Raw genomic sequence first — 23,143 nt, 5'->3', positions numbered from 1 at the left:
ACCATCACATCAAAATCAATCCCCAACCTATGAATCAAAACCTCAAAATCGGACATATTTTTATAAATGCTACGTATATTTTGCGTGAGAATCTTAAAACTATTAGGGGAGTTCCCCACTAATTTATTACATTCATCAATATCGCATGCATAAACCTTAGAAATGGAAATATCTTCAATTTCTTCCGAAATTTTTATTAAATTATCGAATTAAAGAATATACTACGTATAAGTTCCATTAATAGTACGGGTAAACCCTTGACTAATAGTAGTAGGAAATGCCATTTATTATAGTAACTGCACTTAGAATGTGAAAGTTTACTGTTGTTAATTGTGTAATTGTAAATGTTAATGTGTGTAGACTGTGAAATAATTATAAAAAAAACATCTTACAAACAAAAAATAAGTGAAAATTGATAACTTACGATTAACTAAGGTATACAAAAATAAGTTGTTTATTACAAAATCTAGTCATATTGAACTTTTTAATCTATTAATATCTGCTTCCGTATTTATACGAATTTGTGGTGAATTTTCATCCTTACGGAGGTAAATAACGCCATGTGAAGTCCAGCAGTAAGTGAAACCGTGACTTTTTTGGAACGTCCTTGCCAGGTAAAATAGTTTTTGAGTCCTAGTCGTTAGTGTCTCCGTCACGAAAATAGGATTTACAGGTTGATTAAATTGTAAGTGTGATGTATTCAATTTTTCTTCTTTTTTCTTAGACTTATTAAAGGTCTTGATGTTTTGCAATATTTTATCCTTCAGTAAAACTGTATTAAACTCCACAATAATTGGTTTGTGCAATTTATCTTTTTTAGGATTAGTTCTGTATATATCCTTAATACTGTTAGAATTAACATCCAAATTTAATACTTTACCGAGATTTTTTACCACATTACAGAGTTTTTCTTTTGTTTCGTTCTCCAATTTAGGGACATTTTTAATTTCAAGACCAGTTGATCTAGATTTACGCTCCAAGTAATCTATTCTGTCCTCAAGGTGCGTTATAGTTTTTTTATCCTCATTTTTTTGCTGTTCAAGATTTTTAATTTGTATCAAAAATTCATCATATTTACCAGACATTAGTTCTATACTTTTCTTCAATTCCGCATTCTGCTCGTTCAGTCCCTCAATAACAGCCCTAAGTTGCGCAATGGAGAGAGAGCTTCAAGAGAAAGGTTTACGGAACGGCTAAGCCGATTTTGATGAGAGTTTCACTGGAAGTTTGCCGGGAAAACTTTGTAACACACTGGTTTCAACGCGGGCGAAGCCGCGGGCACAGCTAGTATATATATATATATCTATAATATAAAAATGAGTCGCTGAATGTGTTGCTAAGCTCAAAACTCGAGAACGGTTGGACCGATTTCGTTAATTCTTTTTTTAAAATATTCCTTGAAGTACGAGGATGGTTTTTACGGAGAGAAAAATTCTAAAAAAAAAAAAAAATTTTAATTTTCTGAAAAAGTCTAAAAACAACACTTTTCTATACCCCCATACAAAAGATTTGTGATAATACTTAAAAGTCACTGTTAGGCGATACGAAGTTCGCCGGGTCAGCTAGTATATATATATATATATATATATATATATATATATATATATATATATATATATATATATATCCTGTACTTATGATGAATGTGTTTCATTTGACCCCAATCACTGGTTCAACCGATCCCGGTGATCCCAACCTTGAACGGTAATTCATTTTTTTTGCTAGGCAATGTCTGGTTTTTCTGGGAAGATCTGAAAAACTTTACGATCCTGATAATGGTAACTTTATAAAGCTGGTTGAATATACCTCTAATTTTGATAATGTGCTTACGGAACACATTGCCCTTATTCAAAAGTCCGAGTCACGCCTAACTTATTATCTTGGCCATAATATTCAGAATAAAATAATACAATTAATTATTATTAGGAGAAAAAATAAAAAAGCTATTGTTTTGGAATTGACACAATCCAAATATTTTTAAATTATTTTAGATTGCACTCCAGATATTGCTCACGAAGAACAAATATCGGTTGTCGTGCGGTACGTTCTTTTAAATGCAAGCAACAACAAGGCTGAAGTAAAAGAACACTTTCTGGGTTTTTTTCCTATTGCAGACTAGTGTCTGTGTCTACTGGCCTGCGCTTAACTAATTTTTCTTAGATTTTTTAATTTCAAGTGAAATTGACATACAAGATATGCGTGTTCAAGCTTACGATAGTGGTGCAAACGTGAAAAATATAGGTCTATAAAAACGAATTTTAGATTTAAACCCGCGCGCATTTTATGTACCTTGTGCGATACACAGCCTAAATTTGTTAGTGAATGGCGCAGCTCAAAGTTCATTAGAAATTGTAAATTTCTTTTTTATTGTACAAGAAATTTATGTTTTTTTCTGCGTCAACAGCACGTTGGCAAATACTTGCTAAAGAATTTTAAGTCTAAAACCACTCTCAAATACTCGATGGGAGAGCAGGGTTGAAGCAGTAAAAGCTCTACGTTTTGAATTGAGAAAAGTGTATGATGCCTTGTTTACCATATATTCCGATAGGAGCAAAGATTCGGAGTCAATAAATATGGCAAAATCACTGGCAAAAATTAAGTCGTTTAAATTCATTTGCTCTCTGCTTATTTGGTTTGAAATTTTAAGCAAGATAAATGTAGTTAGCAAGGCACTTCAAAAGTCAGACGATGTATTGTCAGAAGCGTTGAAAATGATTGACAATTCAAAAATAAGTTTGTCTGAATTCCGTAATGAGTCCGCTTTTGAGGAGCTTCTTAACAGCCCGAAAACTGTAACGGAAGAATTCGAGGGAATAACAGAAATTCCCACACATACACGCCCTTGCGCTCGTAAAAGGTTTTTTAATTAGAAGGCGGAGGATGAACCGATAACAGACGCGAAAATACATTTTAAAGCTTATATTATATTTTTACTACTATTTATTAGACACCGCAATTACTAAGTTCGACGAACGGTTCGAACTTTTGAATCAAAATAATGTAAATTTTTCATTTCTTCAAAAATTTATACACTGAAAGGATTTCGACTCGGATACAAAAAAAACCACATTGTTCTAATTTACAAAATAAACTTTGCCATGCTGGCTCTTCAGATGTGGAAAAGTTCAAGCTCTTTAGTGAAATCAAATTATTACCGATGTTTATTGATGATTCCACTACGCCGTTTGATATTTTAAATTACTTGTATAAGAATAAATTAATTTTAGTATCCTCACAGCACTGAGGATGTACCTGACACTTCCAGTCACTGTAGCACACAGCGAAAGATTATTTTCTAAACTAAAAATAATTAAAAATTACAACATTGTCACAAAATACATTGACAAATTTATCGTTAATAAGTATTGAACATCAAATCAAAATTGAAGTCAGTGACATTGTTAAAGATTTCGCTAATGCAAAAGCACGAAAAGTAACTTTTTTGTAAATACAGTTTTATGTGTGTGTATGTGTGTATATATATATATTTGTCTGTGCGAGCGTCCTGTAATATAAAAGTTTTTAATTAAATATTTTTAAAAGAACTTCAAAGTTGTGATTTCTTATTGTCGTTACCCCCTCCTTCCTAAAAAACAATTTTTGCTTCCCGACATCATTTAAAATTGCACTCTTTGCACCCGAATTTCCGTTTGAAAATATAACTGTAAGTATTCCATTTTGACCCCGCGCCTACTAGAGGGCGCCAGGGTACTGGTTGCACACGGGCGACACAAGGGCTAGAGCCGCCTCTGGATGAAATCCGGGAATGTTAGTTTCTAACCAAGATTGAGTAGATCGAGCTTTATGGCCCGGCGCCGAGTCTTGCTGAAAGGACCATACTTGGTTATTAAACATAGTGTTGTTATGTGGCTTAACTACCTTTTCAAAATGGTATCTTGATACACTTGTGCCGATGTTTTTGATAACTTTTTTACAAAAATAAGGCTCAGTCACTTCTTCATAGCTAACACCCCACCAAACCATCACTGAAGTCGAATAATGCCCACTTTGTACTCTGTTGACTAATCGGAAGGTTTCTTAGAGCATAAATACGGTCATTTTATTTGCTAAAATATTGCACAATTGTAAAAAAAATCGCTTTCGTAAACAAAATTTTTCTGTAACCTCTAACTTAAGAAATGACAAGTCAATGACGTCTCTTATAGGCTGCAAGTCCTAAGTCATCTTTTAAAATACGCGATCTGGTTCTAGGTGCTATCTTTATCTCCCGAGAAAAAATCTTTTGCTTTTGGACAGGATTTCATCGAATTTTTTCCCTAACTGCTTTGATCGCCTTTATTGTACGAACACTACGTGGATAGCCAGATCTGTTTCTGTCACAAACAGATGAAGTTTCATTGTAGTTTTCAATAGCTCGGTACACAAACATTTGAGTAATACCAAGCATATGGAGAGTTTTAAAAATTGTATTTGACTCCATACCTACTTTGTGTAATGCTAATGTTGTATTGATTACAAATATATTACTTTATATGTACATAAGCTACGCATATGCGACAGGACTCTTTATAAAAGTAAATGTTTTAATATTTTTTTAATGTGGCAATAAACAAGCACTAGTAGCTCGTTGTGAACATGATGCTGTGATGCAAGGTCCTCAAAATGAAACTCAATTCCTGAGCATCAAGACTCTGAACGAGTAGGACTCGAAGCTCACAAACGGAGTGGAGTCGCGTCAAACTCTCACGTGGAGTGGTGCTTGCTAATGAACTCAGGAACAACTCTTGCAAGCTTGCGAAGTGGACCGTTCAGGAATACATTATTTAGGGGATGGGAATCTCACAAACCTCATAAAAACACGGACAAACGCAGACCAAATTCTCATAGATCTCAAAATATGGGATAAGAATTTAGTCTGCATTTATTCAAGTTTTTATAAGAATTATGAGTTTTGCAATAATGGTATAATTATACTTTTCTGTAGCCCTTCTCTTAAGTAATCAGTATGTATTGCATAATTTTCAGAAAATACAACCATTTTAAGTAAATGTATGTTTTTTATTTAACAAACTTCAAACACAAAACCTGTATCGCTATAAAAGAAAGGTATAAAATATGATTTATATGAAAGTTATTAAAAAATGATCATAAGTTTCTCAAACTCAGTAAGTAGTAATCAATGAAAATAGTATTACACTAAAAATGCTTTACAATAATTATATCATAAATAATTATAAATTAAATTAAACTGGTTGGTCGGTCTATTGGCATACAACGTAAAAACAACAGCAACCAGTGGATCTGCTTCACTGGTTACTAATAAAATTATAAATAAAAACAACAGCAACCAGTGGTTCTGCTTCACTGGTTGCTAATAAAATTGTAAATAAAAACAAATACAACCAGTGGTTCTGGATTCACCGGTTGCTAATAAAATTATAAACAAAAACAAAAGCGACCAGTGGTTCTACTTCACCGGTTGCTAATAAAAGTATAAATAAAAACAACAGCAACTAGCGGTTCTGCTTAACCGGTTGCTAACAAAATTGATTTCGTTTATAAATTACACATAGTTATCATTTTGAAGAGGTAGAAAAATTGAGAATAGAAGTATTTGACTTAAGTGTGTGATAGTGAAAAATACTAATATATCAAAAACTATGTTCTATTGAATACCATTATATAACTTTCCATTTTTACAACAAACATAACCTTATAAAACTTTAACTTTTGGGGACGTTTTATAGTTCGGTCAGAACTATTAAACTACTTGTGGCAGTCTGTGTCAAATACGTCAATTTATTTACCTAGAAAATATAAAACTTAATTTACATTCAAACATATTTACATTTATCAAAAAAGTGAATATTTCGAATTTATCAAAATCACAACTACCACAAAAAAAATTCCACTCGTATCATTTATTGAGTCTTTCCACTTCATCGCTCTGTATATTATCCTGAACTTCCTCCAAAGTCTTTCCCTTTGTTTCAGGCACAAAGAAATATGTGAAGAACACACCTATATAAGCCACACTCGCGAATAACCAAAACACTGTATACAGACCAAAAGCATCTTTAACACTCTGATACAATTTAGTAACTATAAAGTTAAATATACAAGCCATCATTGTTGCTATGCTAGATGCTAGACTCTTAACGTTTATAGGGAACAATTCTGCTTGCAATATGTATGGTATGTTTCCCAAACCGACTGCATATAATATATTAAAACTTAGAACACCAATAATGGGTAACAGCCACAGAGATTTCATGATTTCGGAATTTACTTCAAGTGACGATAGTAAGAAGAAATACACGCCTACTAGAGTTAAGGAAATTGCAACTCCAAATGTTGATATGAATAGGAGTATTCTCCTACCAAAATATCTGCAAAGAAATGTTGCTGTTATACCTGGAAAATAAAAAAAAATAATGTTACGTATTAAGTATCTAATACTATAATGTATTCCAAACTATTGTATCTTATATTTTTACATTTGGTATGATTTGGCACTACCCTCAATGTAGTTAATTAGAAAAAATATTGCCAAATGCTTATGTGTAGGTCGATGTAAGTGTAAATGTGTAATGTTTTTTTTTTTTTTTTTTTTTATTACAGAATCTGTCCGCAACTTTTACGGGTAGAATTTTATTAAATTTCCCTCCCTACAAAATAACCTATAACTACATTTTCTATTAAAATACGATTAGCTTAAGGTAACTCAAGCATTTTATGGAGGTATGTTGTGATATTTATTTACGTCATATAATTAAAATTAATATCTTAGACAATATTGCCGAATAAATAAAAGACGTGACTTGTACCTATCCGCCAACCCGCATTGGATTAGCGTCGTGGCATAAGCTCTGATCCTTCTCCTACATGGGGAAAGAGGCTTATGCCCAGGAGTGGGATATTAGGAGCTGAAGCGTGACTTGCTTGATGCTACCACGTCACACCACAACCCTCGCTGTCAGTAACATTGTATACTACCCATGCGAAGCCGGGGCGAGTCGCTAGTAAGTAGATAATAATGATAACTTTTATAAAACAGACGAAAATATAAAAACTAACATTTATTCAGTTTAATCGTCACGAGACTGTGCCATTTCAAAATATCGCTTCCTTATTTACCCACGATTTTCACATTGAAAAAGATTATGAGTATTAAATATCATTTATAATAATTATGTTGAAAATGATGTTTAATATATGTCGGAGTACGGTTCAAAGTCCTTTGGAGAGTTATCTTTTACCTTTTAAGAGATAAAATTGAAACTGTTACTACCTTATTTAAAAGGTTTTAAATACATTTTTCTTAAAAATTCCTTATCTTATCTAATACTAATGGTCTCCGACTGATACAAAGCAGCCTTATAAAATATTTATTACCTCAACATGCAACAATAAATTCAAGGACTTTTTATATTTAGAATACATTTAGATTAAGAATTTAGACCAGTAAATATAATTGCTTCACTTCAGCCTGTAATATCCCACAGCTGGGCATAGGCCTCTTTCCCCGTGTAGGGAAAGGATCAGAGCTTAATCCACCACGCTGCTCCAATGCGGGTTGGCCACGATAAACATCTATATGGCCACTTCAAAATTACAAATGTTTATCATGTGCGGGGATCTAACCTGCAACCGCCAGCGCAACAGCCACAAACCACCATTATAAGTGCTACTTTAAGTATAATGAAAAACTTAAATATAATTAAGTTACGGCTACCCTCAATTTAAAAAGTTTGTTCTTGAAAGTCTGATTCCAATAAATCAATTAATACAGTTTGTTCTACTGAATGATTTATTTGTTAGTTAAATAATATTTTATTAATATTAAATTACAATAATTACCTGCTCCAAGTTGAACAATTCCATACAATATACTGACTAGAGGTCCCGATATCCCAGTGTTACGTCTAAATATCATTTCGACATACGACTGTATCGCCAAACTACCAGTCATGTATTGTAAAACTTTGAGTCCTGTAAGAATTACTTTATTTCGGGATGTAATTTTTGTAGAATGATCTCTCCAAATTAAAATTATTCAGATACAGAGGATAGAGATTTTTTATTATTAGAGAACGAGATCTCGCGAAATTTCGACCTTTTTTAGCGAGATATCAATCTCGGACGACAAAAGGGCGAGATCTCGCGAGTTTAACGAGCTTGCAATCGAGAATAAAAAAGTCATATTCGAAGTGCGAACTGACACGGATGGGGCTGCGATTTGTCGGTTTATCTGGCCAACAAAATAAGAAGCCGTTTAGCAGACAATTCTTTGGACACTCTGTGCTTCTTAAGGGGCTACTTTCTAAATAATTCGTAATAATGACTTGTGATTTGAACTGAATAAATCTTTTATTTGATTGGTATATTTTGTTAATTAATCTGTAATATCTAATGCATCTACTGAGTAGATATACCTAGTTTTATTTGATTGATAATAATATCTCAGTTTAATAGTCAACTCAACTTAGTTAACAATTTTTTTTTTTTTGACTTGTCGATGTTTTGTTTGTTATAAAAGAATTGTTTTATTACTAAAATAATTTTGTTTGATATTGGAAAAGAAAACTGGTTGTTTCTTTCATTTGTTATTTGATAGCTATACGCTATACGTACGTCAATGTTTACTACTTAGTAGTTAGTTCTTTTTGCTTAATGGCTTTTAGTTGCTTAGAAGTTTATTAAAAAATGATACTTAGGCAGATACGTCAAAAATTGTTTGTTGAAGTCTATTGAAAAAATTCGTGAAAATAAATCTTTATCTTATAATACTTATCATTTTTATTTTATTTTTTCTAATTTATTCAAATGTTGTGATTATTTGCAATAAAAAAACCACAGAAAACTGCCAATCTCTTGATATCTCGAAATTGGCGAGATCTCGCAGTATTGTTATATAGAGTAAGTATATCAATCAAAAATCGAGATTACCAATTTAATTTCTTTCAAACCAAATCTAATGTAAATTGCTACAAAAATATAAATTCCCTGACAAAAAATAATTTGTCGAAAGTTTTTGTAGACGGAATTCCACAAAAATGGAATGAAATTATAAAAAAAAATAGCTCTTGATGTTTACTAATAGGTTGAGGAAAATTGTTTTCGTATTTTCTAATAAAAAATTTCAATAAAATCTGTTTGGTTCTATTGTTTCTAACTGGCTGGTTTTGATACCATAAAAAGGTAACATTTAAAAAATGAAATTAAAAAATAAAAAACAGTTTCCCACCATGCACTCTTCATTAGTTTTTATTAAATTTGGTTTAAGCGTTTTTAGTCAGGAAATTTTGATATCAAAGATGCATTTAGCTCTAGTCGCCCAGTTATGGATAATCATGACGACGTTTTTGAAACAGCGGAGCTAATCGACATTTGAGTAGTTACGATATAGCTGAAGATCTGAGACTTGGCCATAAAACAGTTCTGACTCATTTGAAAAAGGCTGGCTATACAAAAAGGGCTCGGTATATTGGTACCACATGAACTCCCTGAAAGATATCTAATGGACCGTGTGGGTGTGATTCTCACTTAAGACTTAATTATATCTAACTATTTTTGAATAGATACATAACATCGAAATAAATAATCTACGAAAAATTGTATTTGATATTCTGGACAGTAATTAATTATACATAAAGATAGCGAAATTAAATCTTAACTGTGAATAAATAAGGACAATTTAATCTTGAACATAAATATATATATATATATATATATATATATATATATATATATATATATATATATATATATATATATATATATATAAATTTTAATCTAATAATTTTCAACATCAGTTGATGACGAAAATTATTAGATTAAAATTTAGTTATTAAAAACCGTCAATTTGTATTTGACAAACTTACTATACTAGAATGGCGTGCGATAATATTATTATAATGATTTTATTAATCTAAAAAATATAAGGAAAAGTCGCATTATAAACGTGAACAATGATCATTCATTGCTTAATTACGTCATATTTACAATGCTCAGGATGGCCTGTACTATGTTTATTTGCTGACCTTCAAATTCATACTGTTTACAAGATGTAATGTGAGTGAATGCCACTATCTATATCTACATAATAATACGCTAATGTTAAAAAGAGGAAATATTTGTTTTTTTGTTTGTTTGTAATGGATACATTCATCAAATTTGTAGTGGACCGATTTTAAAATATATTTCTCCAGGAGAATGCTCCGTTGTCCAGGACAATGAGTGACATAGGCTATACTTTAAGTAAAGAAAACGGAACAGCAGAAATCTAAGCCAAGCCAGTAAATTATAAGTAATTAAGCTAGTAGAAGCTAGTAAATTATAAATTGAAGCAGAATATGTAGCTACTTATCTAAAGGTCGTCTGGAAGAGATAGCGATTGAGAACTTGCAATAAAGTATACTCTATTCTACTTATTTTTGAAAGTCATTTATGTGAATGAATGCATTAAACTATGCACTAGATATTTTTTAAGATGGAAAGATACCAAATCATTAAACTCTAAGACCTGCAACGAAATGCAAACAAACTACCTATGCAAGCAACAATTTTCACTGTCTGATGTTAATTATAAGTCTTTGAGATAAGATAGCGACTGATTCTATATTAGATTTCCCTATATGTAAATATCACGGGTACATCGTTACGAACCAGTATTATACCCTACCTTATTTCGACTGTTTGTCCGACAAGTGAAAAAAGATCTATCTATTAATTGTATTACTAATTAATGGCTTATTGAACAATACATAATTAAATTTTATGTACATAAGGTGGGATTAATGCTAAAAACATTCCTTAACACCAATTTACCACAGTCAACCAGCCAAACTTAGGAGGAAAACCGATTTGAATGTGTGCAATATCAGAAACTCAGAAGTCATATTTTTCGAGCAAATGTATATTTCTTCATGATAAAGAACTGAGTACATATATAAAAGTTAGCACGTCACGCTGCTTAACTGCCAAATAGCAGATGTAACATTTGAAAAATATTCTGTAATATGCAGGTTTTTAGCGATATTTACCTTCCATCAAATAAAATATGGACTTTCCAGGCTTGAATTCGCGAGCTGTTTTCGGGACTAACTGTTTCTACTAACCTGCTATTATATAAATTGTCTTTCTGTACTTCATCTTTGTTAGCTCCATTAAAGTAGTTTTATTTTCCATATTCTCTTGTACGTGTGCGCGTATTACATCAACTTGTTCGTTGGCCCACTGAAAATATGTTTAAAAGAAATATTACCGTTTTTTTATTGACAACTATTCTGAAGAATACAGAAATACATAGTTTGGAATATAGCGAGAGGCGTTAAATTAAACCACATATATAAAATTCTATTTCTACGCTACAAGCAAAAAAAAATAATCATACAATAGCAGAAGTTTCTGCGCAAGATAGATATAACATATCAGTGAAATATCTAAAAAAGTACATTATTCATTTCATTCACTAAAAAATCTCCAATACTTTCTTCCCAGTAAAACTAAAACTATTCTTGTTCAATCACTTTTACTTCCTCTCCTTGACTATGCTGATGCTTGTTATCTAGATGCTACTGAAAAACAACTCAATAAACTAGAGAGACTACAGAACTCATGCATTCGTTTTATTTTTGGACTTCGTAAGTTTGACCACGTCTCTAAGTTTCGAAGTGAGCTCAAATGGCTTCCCATTAGGCTTCGCAGGAATACTCATATTCTTTGTCTCCTTTATAACATTTTATTTAATCCCTTGTCACCTAATTACCTTCGCGAGCGTTTTGAATTTTTACATCCTCCTGGTTCCTCGTGCCGATCCAACGTACAACTACTGTTGCGTATTCCTTCACACTCTTCTGGTTTCTATACTAATTCCTATACTGTCCACGCAGCTAGGCTGTGGAATTCATTGCCGTCATCAATTCGCACTTGCACGTCTATATATACATTTAAGAAAAAATTAAAAGAGCATTATCTTTCCTTATCATAATTTTAACTATGTGGGTATAATATATTTATATTTGAATATTATTATTTTGTGTGTCAGCTATATGTATTTTTTGTATGAGTATATATGTATATGGACTGTGTGAGTATATGTTTGCGCGTGTGCATGTCCATATGTGTCTGTATGTGTGTGTGTGTATGTGTGTATATATATGTATGTGTGTGTGTGCGCGCGTATATGTGTGTATATATATATCAATTATTTAATATTTTCTTTTGTACGTCTGTCTACCTACTTTAATTTCTGTCTGTAATCGTTCCTTTTTGGGTGTGCTGGAAGAAATCTCTCACAGGGATAAGCACACCCATTATACGTGAGTCTCCATGACAAAATATTGTGTATAATCTTGTACGTATAAAAAATTGTTAAATAAATAAATAAATAAATAAATAACTGAGCTTTATCTACTGCTCTTATTTGACTGATTTTTTATACTTATATGAGATATGGCATATATGTGGTTTAATTTAATGTCTCTGTATAATTATGTTTGTTATATATTTTGCATAAATTTTAGTTTTCATTAAGATAAAGTTCACAAACCGTTTCATTTTTAGTACCCTTTATTATCATAAATTGTTTCTTCGCCTCCGCTAATCTTCCGTTCACCAAATGATAATATGGAGTTTCCGGTATCCACAAGCAGATAATAGCGAAAAATAGGGAAAATGACAAAACTATCAAGTTAAGACTGGTGTAGGAGACAAACGGTCCCACACTATAGACAACTAGACTGCCCGTATTATTCATGACTTGCACAAACATGCCTAGAGATCCTCGTATCTCTTTGTCAGCTATTTCGGTTAAATATATCATCGTTACCTGTAAAATATAATCACAATAGTTACTGAAAAATGTTTAAAATATAATACTTTATTTATACACTTCATTGACCGACAATTTAAAGTAAACCTGTTACAACAAAAGGTTGACTGAACCCTCCTTTCTCTCCCAGTCAACCTTTAACAGAACAGCCTTCCTAACAGAAAAAACAGTAATAAATTCGCTTGTTACATTTGTGGTATTACAAATTATAAAAATTGCTAAAACAGCATCAAGACTTGTTAGAAAAGTAATAAATATATTCTTACAACTGCTGTAATTCCATTTCCAATACCCATTAGGACCCTCGCGATGCACATCAATATTGGATTCTTTGTTACCAAAATGATTACCTAAAATTTATATTATGTAAAACATAGTATAATTTTGTTTAAAATCAATAGGTTACAGGGTCGAGGTTAATGACATACTGCACCCAAAAATCCAGGAAGAGATGCGCTTAAAACAGTGAGTCGTCGACCCGCCCGGTCGCTCAGTTCCTTGCCAATGTAGCATCCTGGTAGTGCCCCCAGAGCGGCCAATGAAACTACCCAGGAGCTTTGTTCCTAAATAACATAATACTTAGCATCAATTAACTTACTGTAGTCTATATAGCAACTTGTATAAATTACCATATAGGCTAATAAATAATGCAAATCCAGTTTCGCATAGTCTAAGGAATCTTTAAACATATTCATTTGTAAACAAACTATAAGTAACTACCTCCAATATATTTTTTTTTTTTTTACATTTTTTGATTGTACGTAACTGCCCCTTTTTATGTTTAAACTTTAATTGTTTCTTATAAAAGTGAATTGTGTTTTTCTTAACCCGATTATGATATTAACTAATTAGCTAACTCCACTCATTAATAATGATGTGGTAACCTTGACTTCCACATTCAAATAAAAAATATCTACGACTAAGCCGAAAATCAGTTTATCCCATACCTGAATTTAAAAATAAAGGCGCGATATTTTTTTTCACTCTAACAACGAAAGTTCTTCAGCTCATTTCAACTCCTAAGCCAAATTTGATTCAACTATGCAGCGGCACTTGCGATTAGCTATATGCGGGTCATAAATGACTATACAGACCACACTGCGTAAAAGAAATTCCTTTAAAGTGAATTTTTAGAACTGATTGGTAAAAGAGTGAAGTCCGAAATTATATCAACCGCAAAATATCGAAATATTATTCTATAAAGCTTACTACTGTTACAGACAATATAATCATAATACCGTTAATTTATGACGATAAAATATTAGGTACAGATGAAAGCGCATTTGATAGAATTGATATATGTCAATGAGTCCACTGGTAGACTGGTAGACAGACTGTAGTGTAGTTATTTTTGCTTTTTTATATAAAAACGGACATGAATTGAACGATTATAATCATAAATCGTCATCAGATATAACAACCGAGTCAACGTAAAATGTTGTATTCACTGACACCTGATTACAATCGTTACTCCTGGTACTCCGCCAAAACCCGCAGCGAAATGGTTTCGCCGATTAAGCTCTGACTCAACAGGCATATAAGATGACTGGCTAAATCACAAAAAATGCATTCGCAGTCAACGATATCTTATTCATTCATCTAAATATGAAGCACGTCAATGATTATAATGATTTTGTTGTAATTTAAAATGATTTTGTTATAATTTGAAATATTTTATACACTTTTTATAAAAATATTTTTACAATAAATAGTGATTTTGACTATTTTTGTGCTATGGATCTGTGTTTACTTTTTAATGAATTGTTTGTAAATTTATTTTGTATTTACATTTTATTTTATTTTTTCATACTTATGTAAGCAAATAATTAATTGAGAAGATTGCCTTTTTATATGTTAAATACGGATTGTCAAAAACATTTGTTTCCGGTCGTTGGCTATAAATAGTTTGTTGACTTTTTATAGGGATGTCAACTTAGGCGTTTTCCCCATATAGATGTTTGTCGTGGTCTGGGCGTTTGTGCTTGTGTATTATGTGTTTCCGAAACCCCGGCACAGGAGAAAATCCTAATGGTGTTGAGAATGAAGCTATTATTTATTCATTATTTATTTATTTGCAAAAAAAAAAGTAAAAAACGGTTGTTTTGTCTAACTGAAGCTAATAAGGTTAGAAACGTAGAAATTGGATAGTCCTGTATGTGACGTCAAATGAATTTTGTGAAAAATTCTTTGACGGGAGTCCGAAAATACGTAATACAAATACAAGCAGGCAATGATATGATATTATGAAGACCAAAAGCTGTATGATTTACATTTTACATCATAGGTTCCCAACCTTTTATGGACTACCAAGAAATTCCAAGGCCCCATTCACATAATAATTAATTATACCAATTTTATATTCTATCTTTTACCTATTAATAATGACAAGTAAAAAAAATAGTCTCCCTTTCTCTCTCTAAATCGTGCTGCTCGTGATTGTCGTTGAGGGTCGTCATTATTAATTATTAAAAATACCAAAACATGTTGTAATAAAAACATTTAATTTAGACAAAGACCATGAAAAGTGTTATGAACAAAATTATAATTTAACCAACAAATGCAAAACATTAACAAGGCTTGACTACCCGCGCTGGAGCACTGCACAAAGACAAGACGATTAATGAAAATGATTAAAATAATATAAAATAAACAATATAAAAAAAAAACAATATTCAATAAGAAACATAAACATCAATGAGACGGTTGATGTTGGTGGAGTTTTAACAATTTGTTAATGTCACAAATGCTCACAAAACTCACGCTCAGCCAAAGATGATGAAGGAAACGCAATAATAAATTTCTGTACTTTTCGAACGATCCAGGGTGGAGAGTTGATATTGATTTTTGAAACCAGAAATTTACTTTTAATTCTTCATTACTTGTGAGTTCTATCATTTTTTCTTCTCATCATCATTTCATCATTTCAGCCTACTACAAGCCACTGCTAGCCATAGGCCTACACAAGTTTGCGCCAAAAATGGCATAAACTCATGGGTGCCCATAGTCACCACGCTGGGCAGGCGGGTTGGTGACCGCATGGATGGCATTGTTACACCAAAGACGCTGCTACCCGTCTTCGGCCTCTGTATTTCAAAGCCAGCAGTTGGATGGTTATCCCGCCATCGGTCGACTTTATGAGTTCCAAGGGGGTAGTGGAACTATGACATCCCTTAGTCGCCTCTTACGACACCCTCGGGAAGAGAGATGGTGGCTATATTCTTTAATGCCGTAGCCACACAGTTTTCTTTCGTATTTCTTATTCTAAATTTGATTATTCTGTTGTATCTTTATGAATCGGACGTAAGCCAAAAGTAGTGCCTCGTTATTTGGTAAATTTGATTCATTGAGTTGAATGCAAAATTTGAAACTCTTTAAGTAATAACATAATGATAGTTCAACGCCTTTAGCAATTTCATCGATTCTTCTTTGCACTGTATTATTTATTACTCAAAGGAATTTTTTGATGATATCTTATAGTGTCTTATGATGAAGAACAGTTTTTATTACCTCTTTGGCTGACCTCAGTCGTAGTCCATCGTTTTCTTGTTTAGGACACGACTAAAAAAGTTTTAAAGTTAGCTGTTTTAAATATTTATTTTCATAAGTCCTTGAAAATAGGATAAATCTTTGACCTTTTTATCAGCATGTCTTAGTAGAAGGCTTCATAGATTCATTTTAAAATACTTTTTGGCAAATTAAACACATTCGTAATAGTGATGTATGAATATTCGCATTCACACATACGTATCCGCGAATATTCGCCATTTTACAATATTCGCATTTGCATTCGCGCGAAACGATACAAATATTTGGCGAATGTTTTTATTTTATTTTACTATGATGGATATGGTATCATAATACTACTAAGATTTACATTTTTTATCTATACTAATATTACAAAGAGGTAAAGTTCATAACTTTGTTTGTATGTAGGGGGTAATCTTTGCAAATACTTATCCGATCATGAAAATTCTTTCACTAACAGAAAGCTACACTATTTAGGAGTGACATAGGCTATATTTTATTGTAATTGAACAAAAAATTCAGTAAATAAGAAAAAGATTAAAATATAATATCAAAATGGTAAATAAACTAGCGCCATCTATCGCTATTAGAAAACAATTTATTAGTCTTTCGACGTTATTAATTTAGTCTTATTTTAGTCTATCGACGACGTTCTCTCGATTTTTGATAGATGGCGTTGGAGCAACATATTATTTATTTAAGTGCTATAAAATTTGTTCTTTAAAGTATGTTATTTGGTTCTGTAATTTAAAATAATAAATACACGGGAGCAACATATTATTTATTTAAGTGCTATAAAACTTGTTCTTTAAGGTATGTTATTTGGTTAATATAATAATAATTAACGCCCAACGAAGTGAGCATGGGTCGGCTAGTTTACTTATATTTCAATAAAACTAACCTAACCCTGAGTTTGATCAATATTTGCACCTATTTGTATGAATATTTTTTTCCGGTCAAGATGTCTTATCTTTGTGCATTTTTCCACTGTGCCCAGGAGAATTACACACATAGAGAAAAAATTATTTATTTAGATAAAAAGCCTATGCTCAGCAGTGAGATGGTGCAGGCTAGAACACACTCTAGACTGATCAACTCTCACTGGGCCACCACCATTGAAAGTAAGAGCACAGCATCAATATTGCTGTCGACAGTGTGATTTTAAACCATGCCTGTTAACGCTGAAGTTCCTCATGGTTCATCAAGCAATCTCTCACTCATACTGTTTATTACTACTAGGACTAGATATCTTTGATATCGACTGGATCTTCTCGCTCATTTTTTTCACGCACGTACAAACTATAGAATGATCTTTTTCCTGAGGTTTTCCATGAGACATATTTTCTTTAAAGCGCATTCACCGAAAATAAAGTCACATAATATCTCATTACAGCCTCCCCCCTCCTTGTGATATTTTGCTATTTTATACCGATTCGAACCCCCCCCCCCACATTCGAGCCTCACGTAATTCATGGACCACTTACTAACATTAAAAATTAAATTTTTTTTATGTTCGTTACCAAATTTAATATAATTAAATATAATATATTTATTTAATTTTAACTGAGGTAGGGCACAGCAGGAATTTCCTGCTCAAAATATGGAGCAGCCCGACTGGGGTAGTACCTCGACCTTACAGAAGATCACAGCAAAATAATACTGTTTTCAAGCAGTATTGTGTTCCTGTTGGTGAGTAAGGTGACCAGAGCTCCTGGGGGATTGGGGATTGGGTCGGCAACGCGCTTGCGATGCTTCTGGTGTTGCAGGTGTAGCTACGGTAATCGCTTACCATCAGGTGAGCCGTACGCTTGTTTGCCGACATAGTGACATAAAAAAAAATTACGACACGTTGGCGCAACGGTCATAGCACTGGTTTGTCTGTTGCGCTGGTGATTGCGGGTTCGGTTTTTTTGCGGTTTAGGTTTCCCCTGTAGGCCTATCCACTAACTGTCATGACAATTTTAGGATAATTTAAGGGCACAATAACCGGCAAGTTTTAGATATTACCTGTATTTATATTCATTATTAATATTGCTATTGATTATTGGGTAAACTATTGTTTTGATTTCTTTAGATATTTTAATTAGATGCATACTCTTGAAAGTCTACTTCAACAGTCATGTCTTCTTCGATTTCTTCTTCCTCCTCTTCCTCTTGCTGGATGTTCATAAATTGTTCAAATGTGGCTGAACAATTGGTCTCTTCATTAAAATCACAGGAATCTTCCTCTATTGTACTCAACTGAACATTTTAGCAAGACTGACCTTGGCAATTAGTACACGCTGGAAAACATGGCAACCCAACATTTTTACAGCGGCATTTGGCACTACAACCTTATTTTGCACGTCACACGCACGCACGCACGCACGCACGCACGCACGCCCTCTCGCCCGTAGCCAATAGCAAAAAATAGTGTTGAGGAGTTTTCTAAAGCAGGTGGAAGTAAAGTTTGAATCGGTTCTAGATCTATCAATTTCTAACCCCACTCTTCTGGGTTCAGTTGATTGCCTAGCCATGTTTGAACTTGATGGAATACTCGATACATGTGTTGAATAGCAGATACCGATGTTGGAGGAAAACATGATAGTTGTACTTGTTTCTTGTTTCGCGTTTTTTTTTTTTACAAAAGTTAAGTATCGGTATTTATCAATGCAAGTAATTTTTTTTTTTTTTTTTTGGAGCTCAAGAGACACAAATGATTATGTATATACTCGTACGTGACTTATATGTACATATCATGTGTAATGTGACTCTTAGAATCGTGATATCTCAGGAATGGTAACTCTTAGGATAAAAATTAATGGAAACATTTTTGTAGAGAATTTTAAGATCTACAACTTTGATCTGTGGTTTTTTTCTTTTATAAAACATACTGTTTTCGAGAAAAATCCAAAAATAAACCTAAATCCAAATTTTGACCTTTAATTCCGAATAACTTTTGTAACACACATAGGATTGATGGAGACTATCAAAACTTTATTTGTAATGGTAAACCCCAGCTCTCTACGAATATTTGGCTCTGTGGGATTTTTCGTTATTTGCCCACTATTTTTATGTCTAAATTGACCGGACTATTCTTTACTTTATCAGTCACGTACGAGTATTGATCACGGCAAAGCAAACAAAACCAAAAAGACATTAGAAAAACTATCCCTGCCTTTTAAAGATTTAATTTCGAGGACGCAACAACTTGTATACTTTTGTTTGTTTGCGGTGCCCCGGTGCACTTGCTCGAATTTTTGTCGAAACATGCTTGATTGCGTAAATCACGTTTTTGTTTAACAACTTGCATAGACGTGTAACTGACAATCATAAACGAAATCATTTAGTTAGTTTATAGTTACACTACATAGTATAGTTAGTTTATGTTATTTAAAATTGACATAATTATTACTAAAATAATAAGATAAACATCTTGGACAAGTAGACAAAATGTTTTTGTCATCAAAAAAGATGGATATTGTGAGTATTTTTTAACCGACTTCCAAAAAAGAAGGAGGTTCCCAATTCGCCTGTATTTTTTTTTGTATGTTACATCAGAACTTTTGACCGTGTGGACCGATTTCGACAATTTTTTTTAATCGAAAGGTGGTGTGTGCCAATTGGTCCCATTTAAATTTATTTGAGATCTAACAACTACTTTTCGAGTTATATCTAATAATGCGTTTTTACTTGACGCTTTTTTCGTCGACCTACGTTGTATTATACCGCATAACTTTCTACTGGGTGTACCGATTTTGATAATTCTTTTTTTGTTGGAAAGGAGATATCCCTAGTTTAGTACTATGATAAGGAAACCAGGATCTGATGATGGGATTCCAGAGAAATCGAGGGTAACTTTTGAAAATCCGCAATAACTTTTTACTGGGTGTACCGATTTTGATAATTCTTTTTTTGTTGGAAAGAAGATATCCCTAGTTTAGTACCATAATAAGGAAACCAGGATCTGATGATGGTATCCCAGAGAAATCGAGGGAAACTCTTGAAAATCCGCAATAACTTTTTACTGGGTGTACCGATTTTAATAATTTCGAAAGCTGATGTTTGTCATGTGGTCACATACAAATTTTATTGAGATCTGATAACTACTTTTTGAGTAATCTTTGATAACGTGTAGTTACTTAACTATTTTTTCGTCGATCTACGTTACGTTGATTTACTCGTCGATGTAATTGAAGTCGGTTTTTTTTCGTTTGCGAGCAAACACAATTATTTTATTACTTTCAATGAACTAACGTTTGTCCGATTGCGGAAAGTACCTCAACCTGGCTGAAAATTCCAGCCTAGCGTACTACTCTTAATTATTATTATGTTCATGTGGTAAGTAATGTCGCAAAGCTCCCGGTTAGTGTCGAGAGTCGTGTCAGCAATACGCTTGTAATGAACCCGTTGTTGCAGGCGTACATAGGTTGCGGTAGCCGCTTACAATTAGAAAAGCTTAAAGCTTGTTTGTCAAAACTTTATAATAATTATGTATCTATAAACTTTACAGGTTGCTATGGTAATGCTAAATTAGATAGTCAAATTTCAAACTTAACGAGGATATTAAAGAATGCGTATCGCTAATATGTAAAAATATCAAGATTCATCTCATTTAAATAAAAATTCCTATGCTTGTATTATGCTTATATTCTTTCCTATAAGATATACCTATTTATAATTTGACTGTATGCTAGGAAGGGACGCCGGGTCTTCAAACCTAGTAGCCGGAAAGAAAAGCCAATATGCCCGGATATTTGGTTAAAAACGCCGGCAAAGAAGCGTACGGCTCACCTGATAGTAAGCGATTTTGTGTCTTTTTGTGAAAAGTTAAACTATGTTCAGCTTTATCCGGATGCCTGGCTACCTTAATGCAGAGGTCACAGCAACTGACCCCCAGTTCGATAGCAAATTCTGTATAAACTTACATCAGTAATATTTATGCCTGTATCTCCGTAAATAAACTTTGGTAATGCAGGAGAAGGCCACGATATAACTGCTCCAGTAAATGTGAATGCAAAGGAAACTGTCAATAAAAAAAATACCTTGTTATTAGAAAATTCACATGCAAAATCAATTATTTTAATTGAATAAAAATTAAATTTTCATTTTAAAATAAAAACAATTATTTTTGTATCATTGAGTAATGACTGAGTGTGTGACCGGATGTTATTATAAAAAGTATTGTAGGTAATTTAAATAAATTAAACATTATTCAATATTATCCACTTACCACATAAACCCGCCAAATATTGCACTTTTCTACTCTTTGGTTGAGACATGTTTTATGATTTATATTGACATTATTAATTTTAAAATTAAATAGTTTGTATACAAATAATTTACGTAAAAAGTAACAAAAATTTGTTACACTTTGAAATAACAATCGTATTATCACGCGTCGAGTAATAGTAATATCTTCACTGTTAATAAATAATTTTATCTGTTATTGCCGTCACTTATCGTTCGTCTTCATTTCTAATTATCTATGACTGTTGACTACAAAATGTCAATCGTAGTGACCATGTAATATTATATTTTCGTCACAATAAAAATAAAAATGAATGAAAACAACCTCATATAACAAAAGTCGCCTCTAGAATGGTTGGTGTTTGATGATTATTCTTTCAATACGGCGATTGGTAACATTTACTTATAAAATAATCCACAGTTTAAAATAGAAATTCATATTAAAATTAACAAAATGTTGTCAGATACATGATTTAAATTTGCTTAGAATACAAAAAATATACAAAAATTTATTTAAATAATGTCGTATATATTTTTGTAATTATTACTTACTTTAGAAATTTGTTTTTAATTTACCTATGTAGATAAACACGTAAATTGGTTTTCATTTTTTAAAATTTAAAACTAAGTAAATAATATAAAAGTAGTGAAATTCGCGAGTCGCGACAAACATTTATCTATACAAATAAATAAGATTGGAGTGTCTGTTTGTAATATAAAATAACCACTTAACTAAATGCATATGAATGTAACACGGTACAATAGAGACTTAAGGTTAAACAAGTCGCTCATCTTTCCATACAAACGTATAACAGTACCTACTACAATGTTTGACGTTGACCATTCAAAATTAAGGATAATATCAATTGATCTCGTCATTACCTAAGTATATATGTACCCAAAACCGTAAAAAAAGTGTACATTTAAAAATACAAGCTTCTAAACTTTCGTATTTCAACACTGATTTTAGCCCAACTTTGGGCGAAAATAAATAGTATACGGAGAAAGAAAACCCTAAAATAAAGCCCATACCGATATAGTTTAGTTATTCAAAAGTGGAAATAAATTTATTTCGAAAAGATACATTTAGTAGTTTTTCTATAATAACTGTTATGCTAAAAGTCTATTCACATTTTTTTACGCGGTCGTTTTAGGAATGAATCTATCTGCCTTTCAACCTACGCGCGGGGAGTGGGAGAGAAGGAAAGCGCCGCGCCATCCGCGCGCGCGCTGGTACATTATTATTAAACAATGTCATAAGTTCTGCTGCCTGTCTTATTATTACTTTGAATTCACGAATTGAAGCACCACGAATTTCAGCCTTTTGTTGCTCTCGTGATTCTTGCAAAGCACCACTAATTTCAGCCTTTTGTTGCTCTTGTGATTCTTGCAAAGCACGAATTTCAGCCCTTTGTAGCTCCATTAATTTAATTATACTTCCTCATTGAAGAGCCACTTGAGAGTCTGTAGAAGCTACGGTGTCGCTGGTGGGCGTGGTATGGGCGGATCCAGTGGGCGGGGCTTGAGACAAAGTGGGCGGGGCCTGAGCCTGAGTAGGCGGGGCCTGAGCCCGAGTGGGCGGTGCCTGAGCCC

The 23,143-nt window shown here is 32.7% G+C and overlaps 1 protein-coding gene across 1 annotated transcript; it reads right to left on the bottom strand.

Annotated features, from left to right (window-relative positions):
* Positions 1-4,998: 4,998 nt before the first annotated feature.
* LOC123657432 (facilitated trehalose transporter Tret1-like) lies at positions 4,999-21,582 on the bottom strand. Its single transcript, XM_045592978.1, has 8 exons — positions 21,534-21,582; positions 21,229-21,326; positions 13,225-13,359; positions 13,063-13,146; positions 12,515-12,793; positions 11,082-11,199; positions 7,822-7,953; positions 4,999-6,375 (listed from the first exon to the last, which is right to left on the bottom strand). The coding sequence occupies exons 1-8, from the start codon at positions 21,580-21,582 to the stop codon at positions 5,879-5,881; spliced, it is 1,392 nt and encodes a 463-aa protein (XP_045448934.1). The 3' UTR covers positions 4,999-5,878.
* Between the last annotated feature and the right edge of the window lie 1,561 nt (positions 21,583-23,143).

The sequence above is a fragment of the Melitaea cinxia genome, chromosome 10, assembly GCF_905220565.1.
Source record: "Melitaea cinxia chromosome 10, ilMelCinx1.1, whole genome shotgun sequence".
NCBI lineage: Eukaryota > Metazoa > Arthropoda > Insecta > Lepidoptera > Nymphalidae > Melitaea > Melitaea cinxia.
The sequence above is the reverse complement of the archived record's forward strand: the minus strand, read 5'-3'. Positions and strand labels throughout refer to the sequence as shown.

Excerpts from the sequence above, each read along its gene's own strand:
- LOC123657432 (XM_045592978.1), bottom strand. The coding sequence starts at position 21,582 with ATGTCTCAACCAAAGAGTAGAAAAGTGCAATATTTGGCGGGTTTATGT. Across the intron at positions 13,147-13,224 it reads TTCCTGGATTTTTGGGTGCA|GTAATCATTTTGGTAACAAA; the intron begins GTATGTCATTAA and ends TATAAATTTTAG. Across the intron at positions 12,794-13,062 it reads GAAATGGAATTACAGCAGTT|GTAACGATGATATATTTAAC; the intron begins GTAAGAATATAT and ends TATATTTTACAG.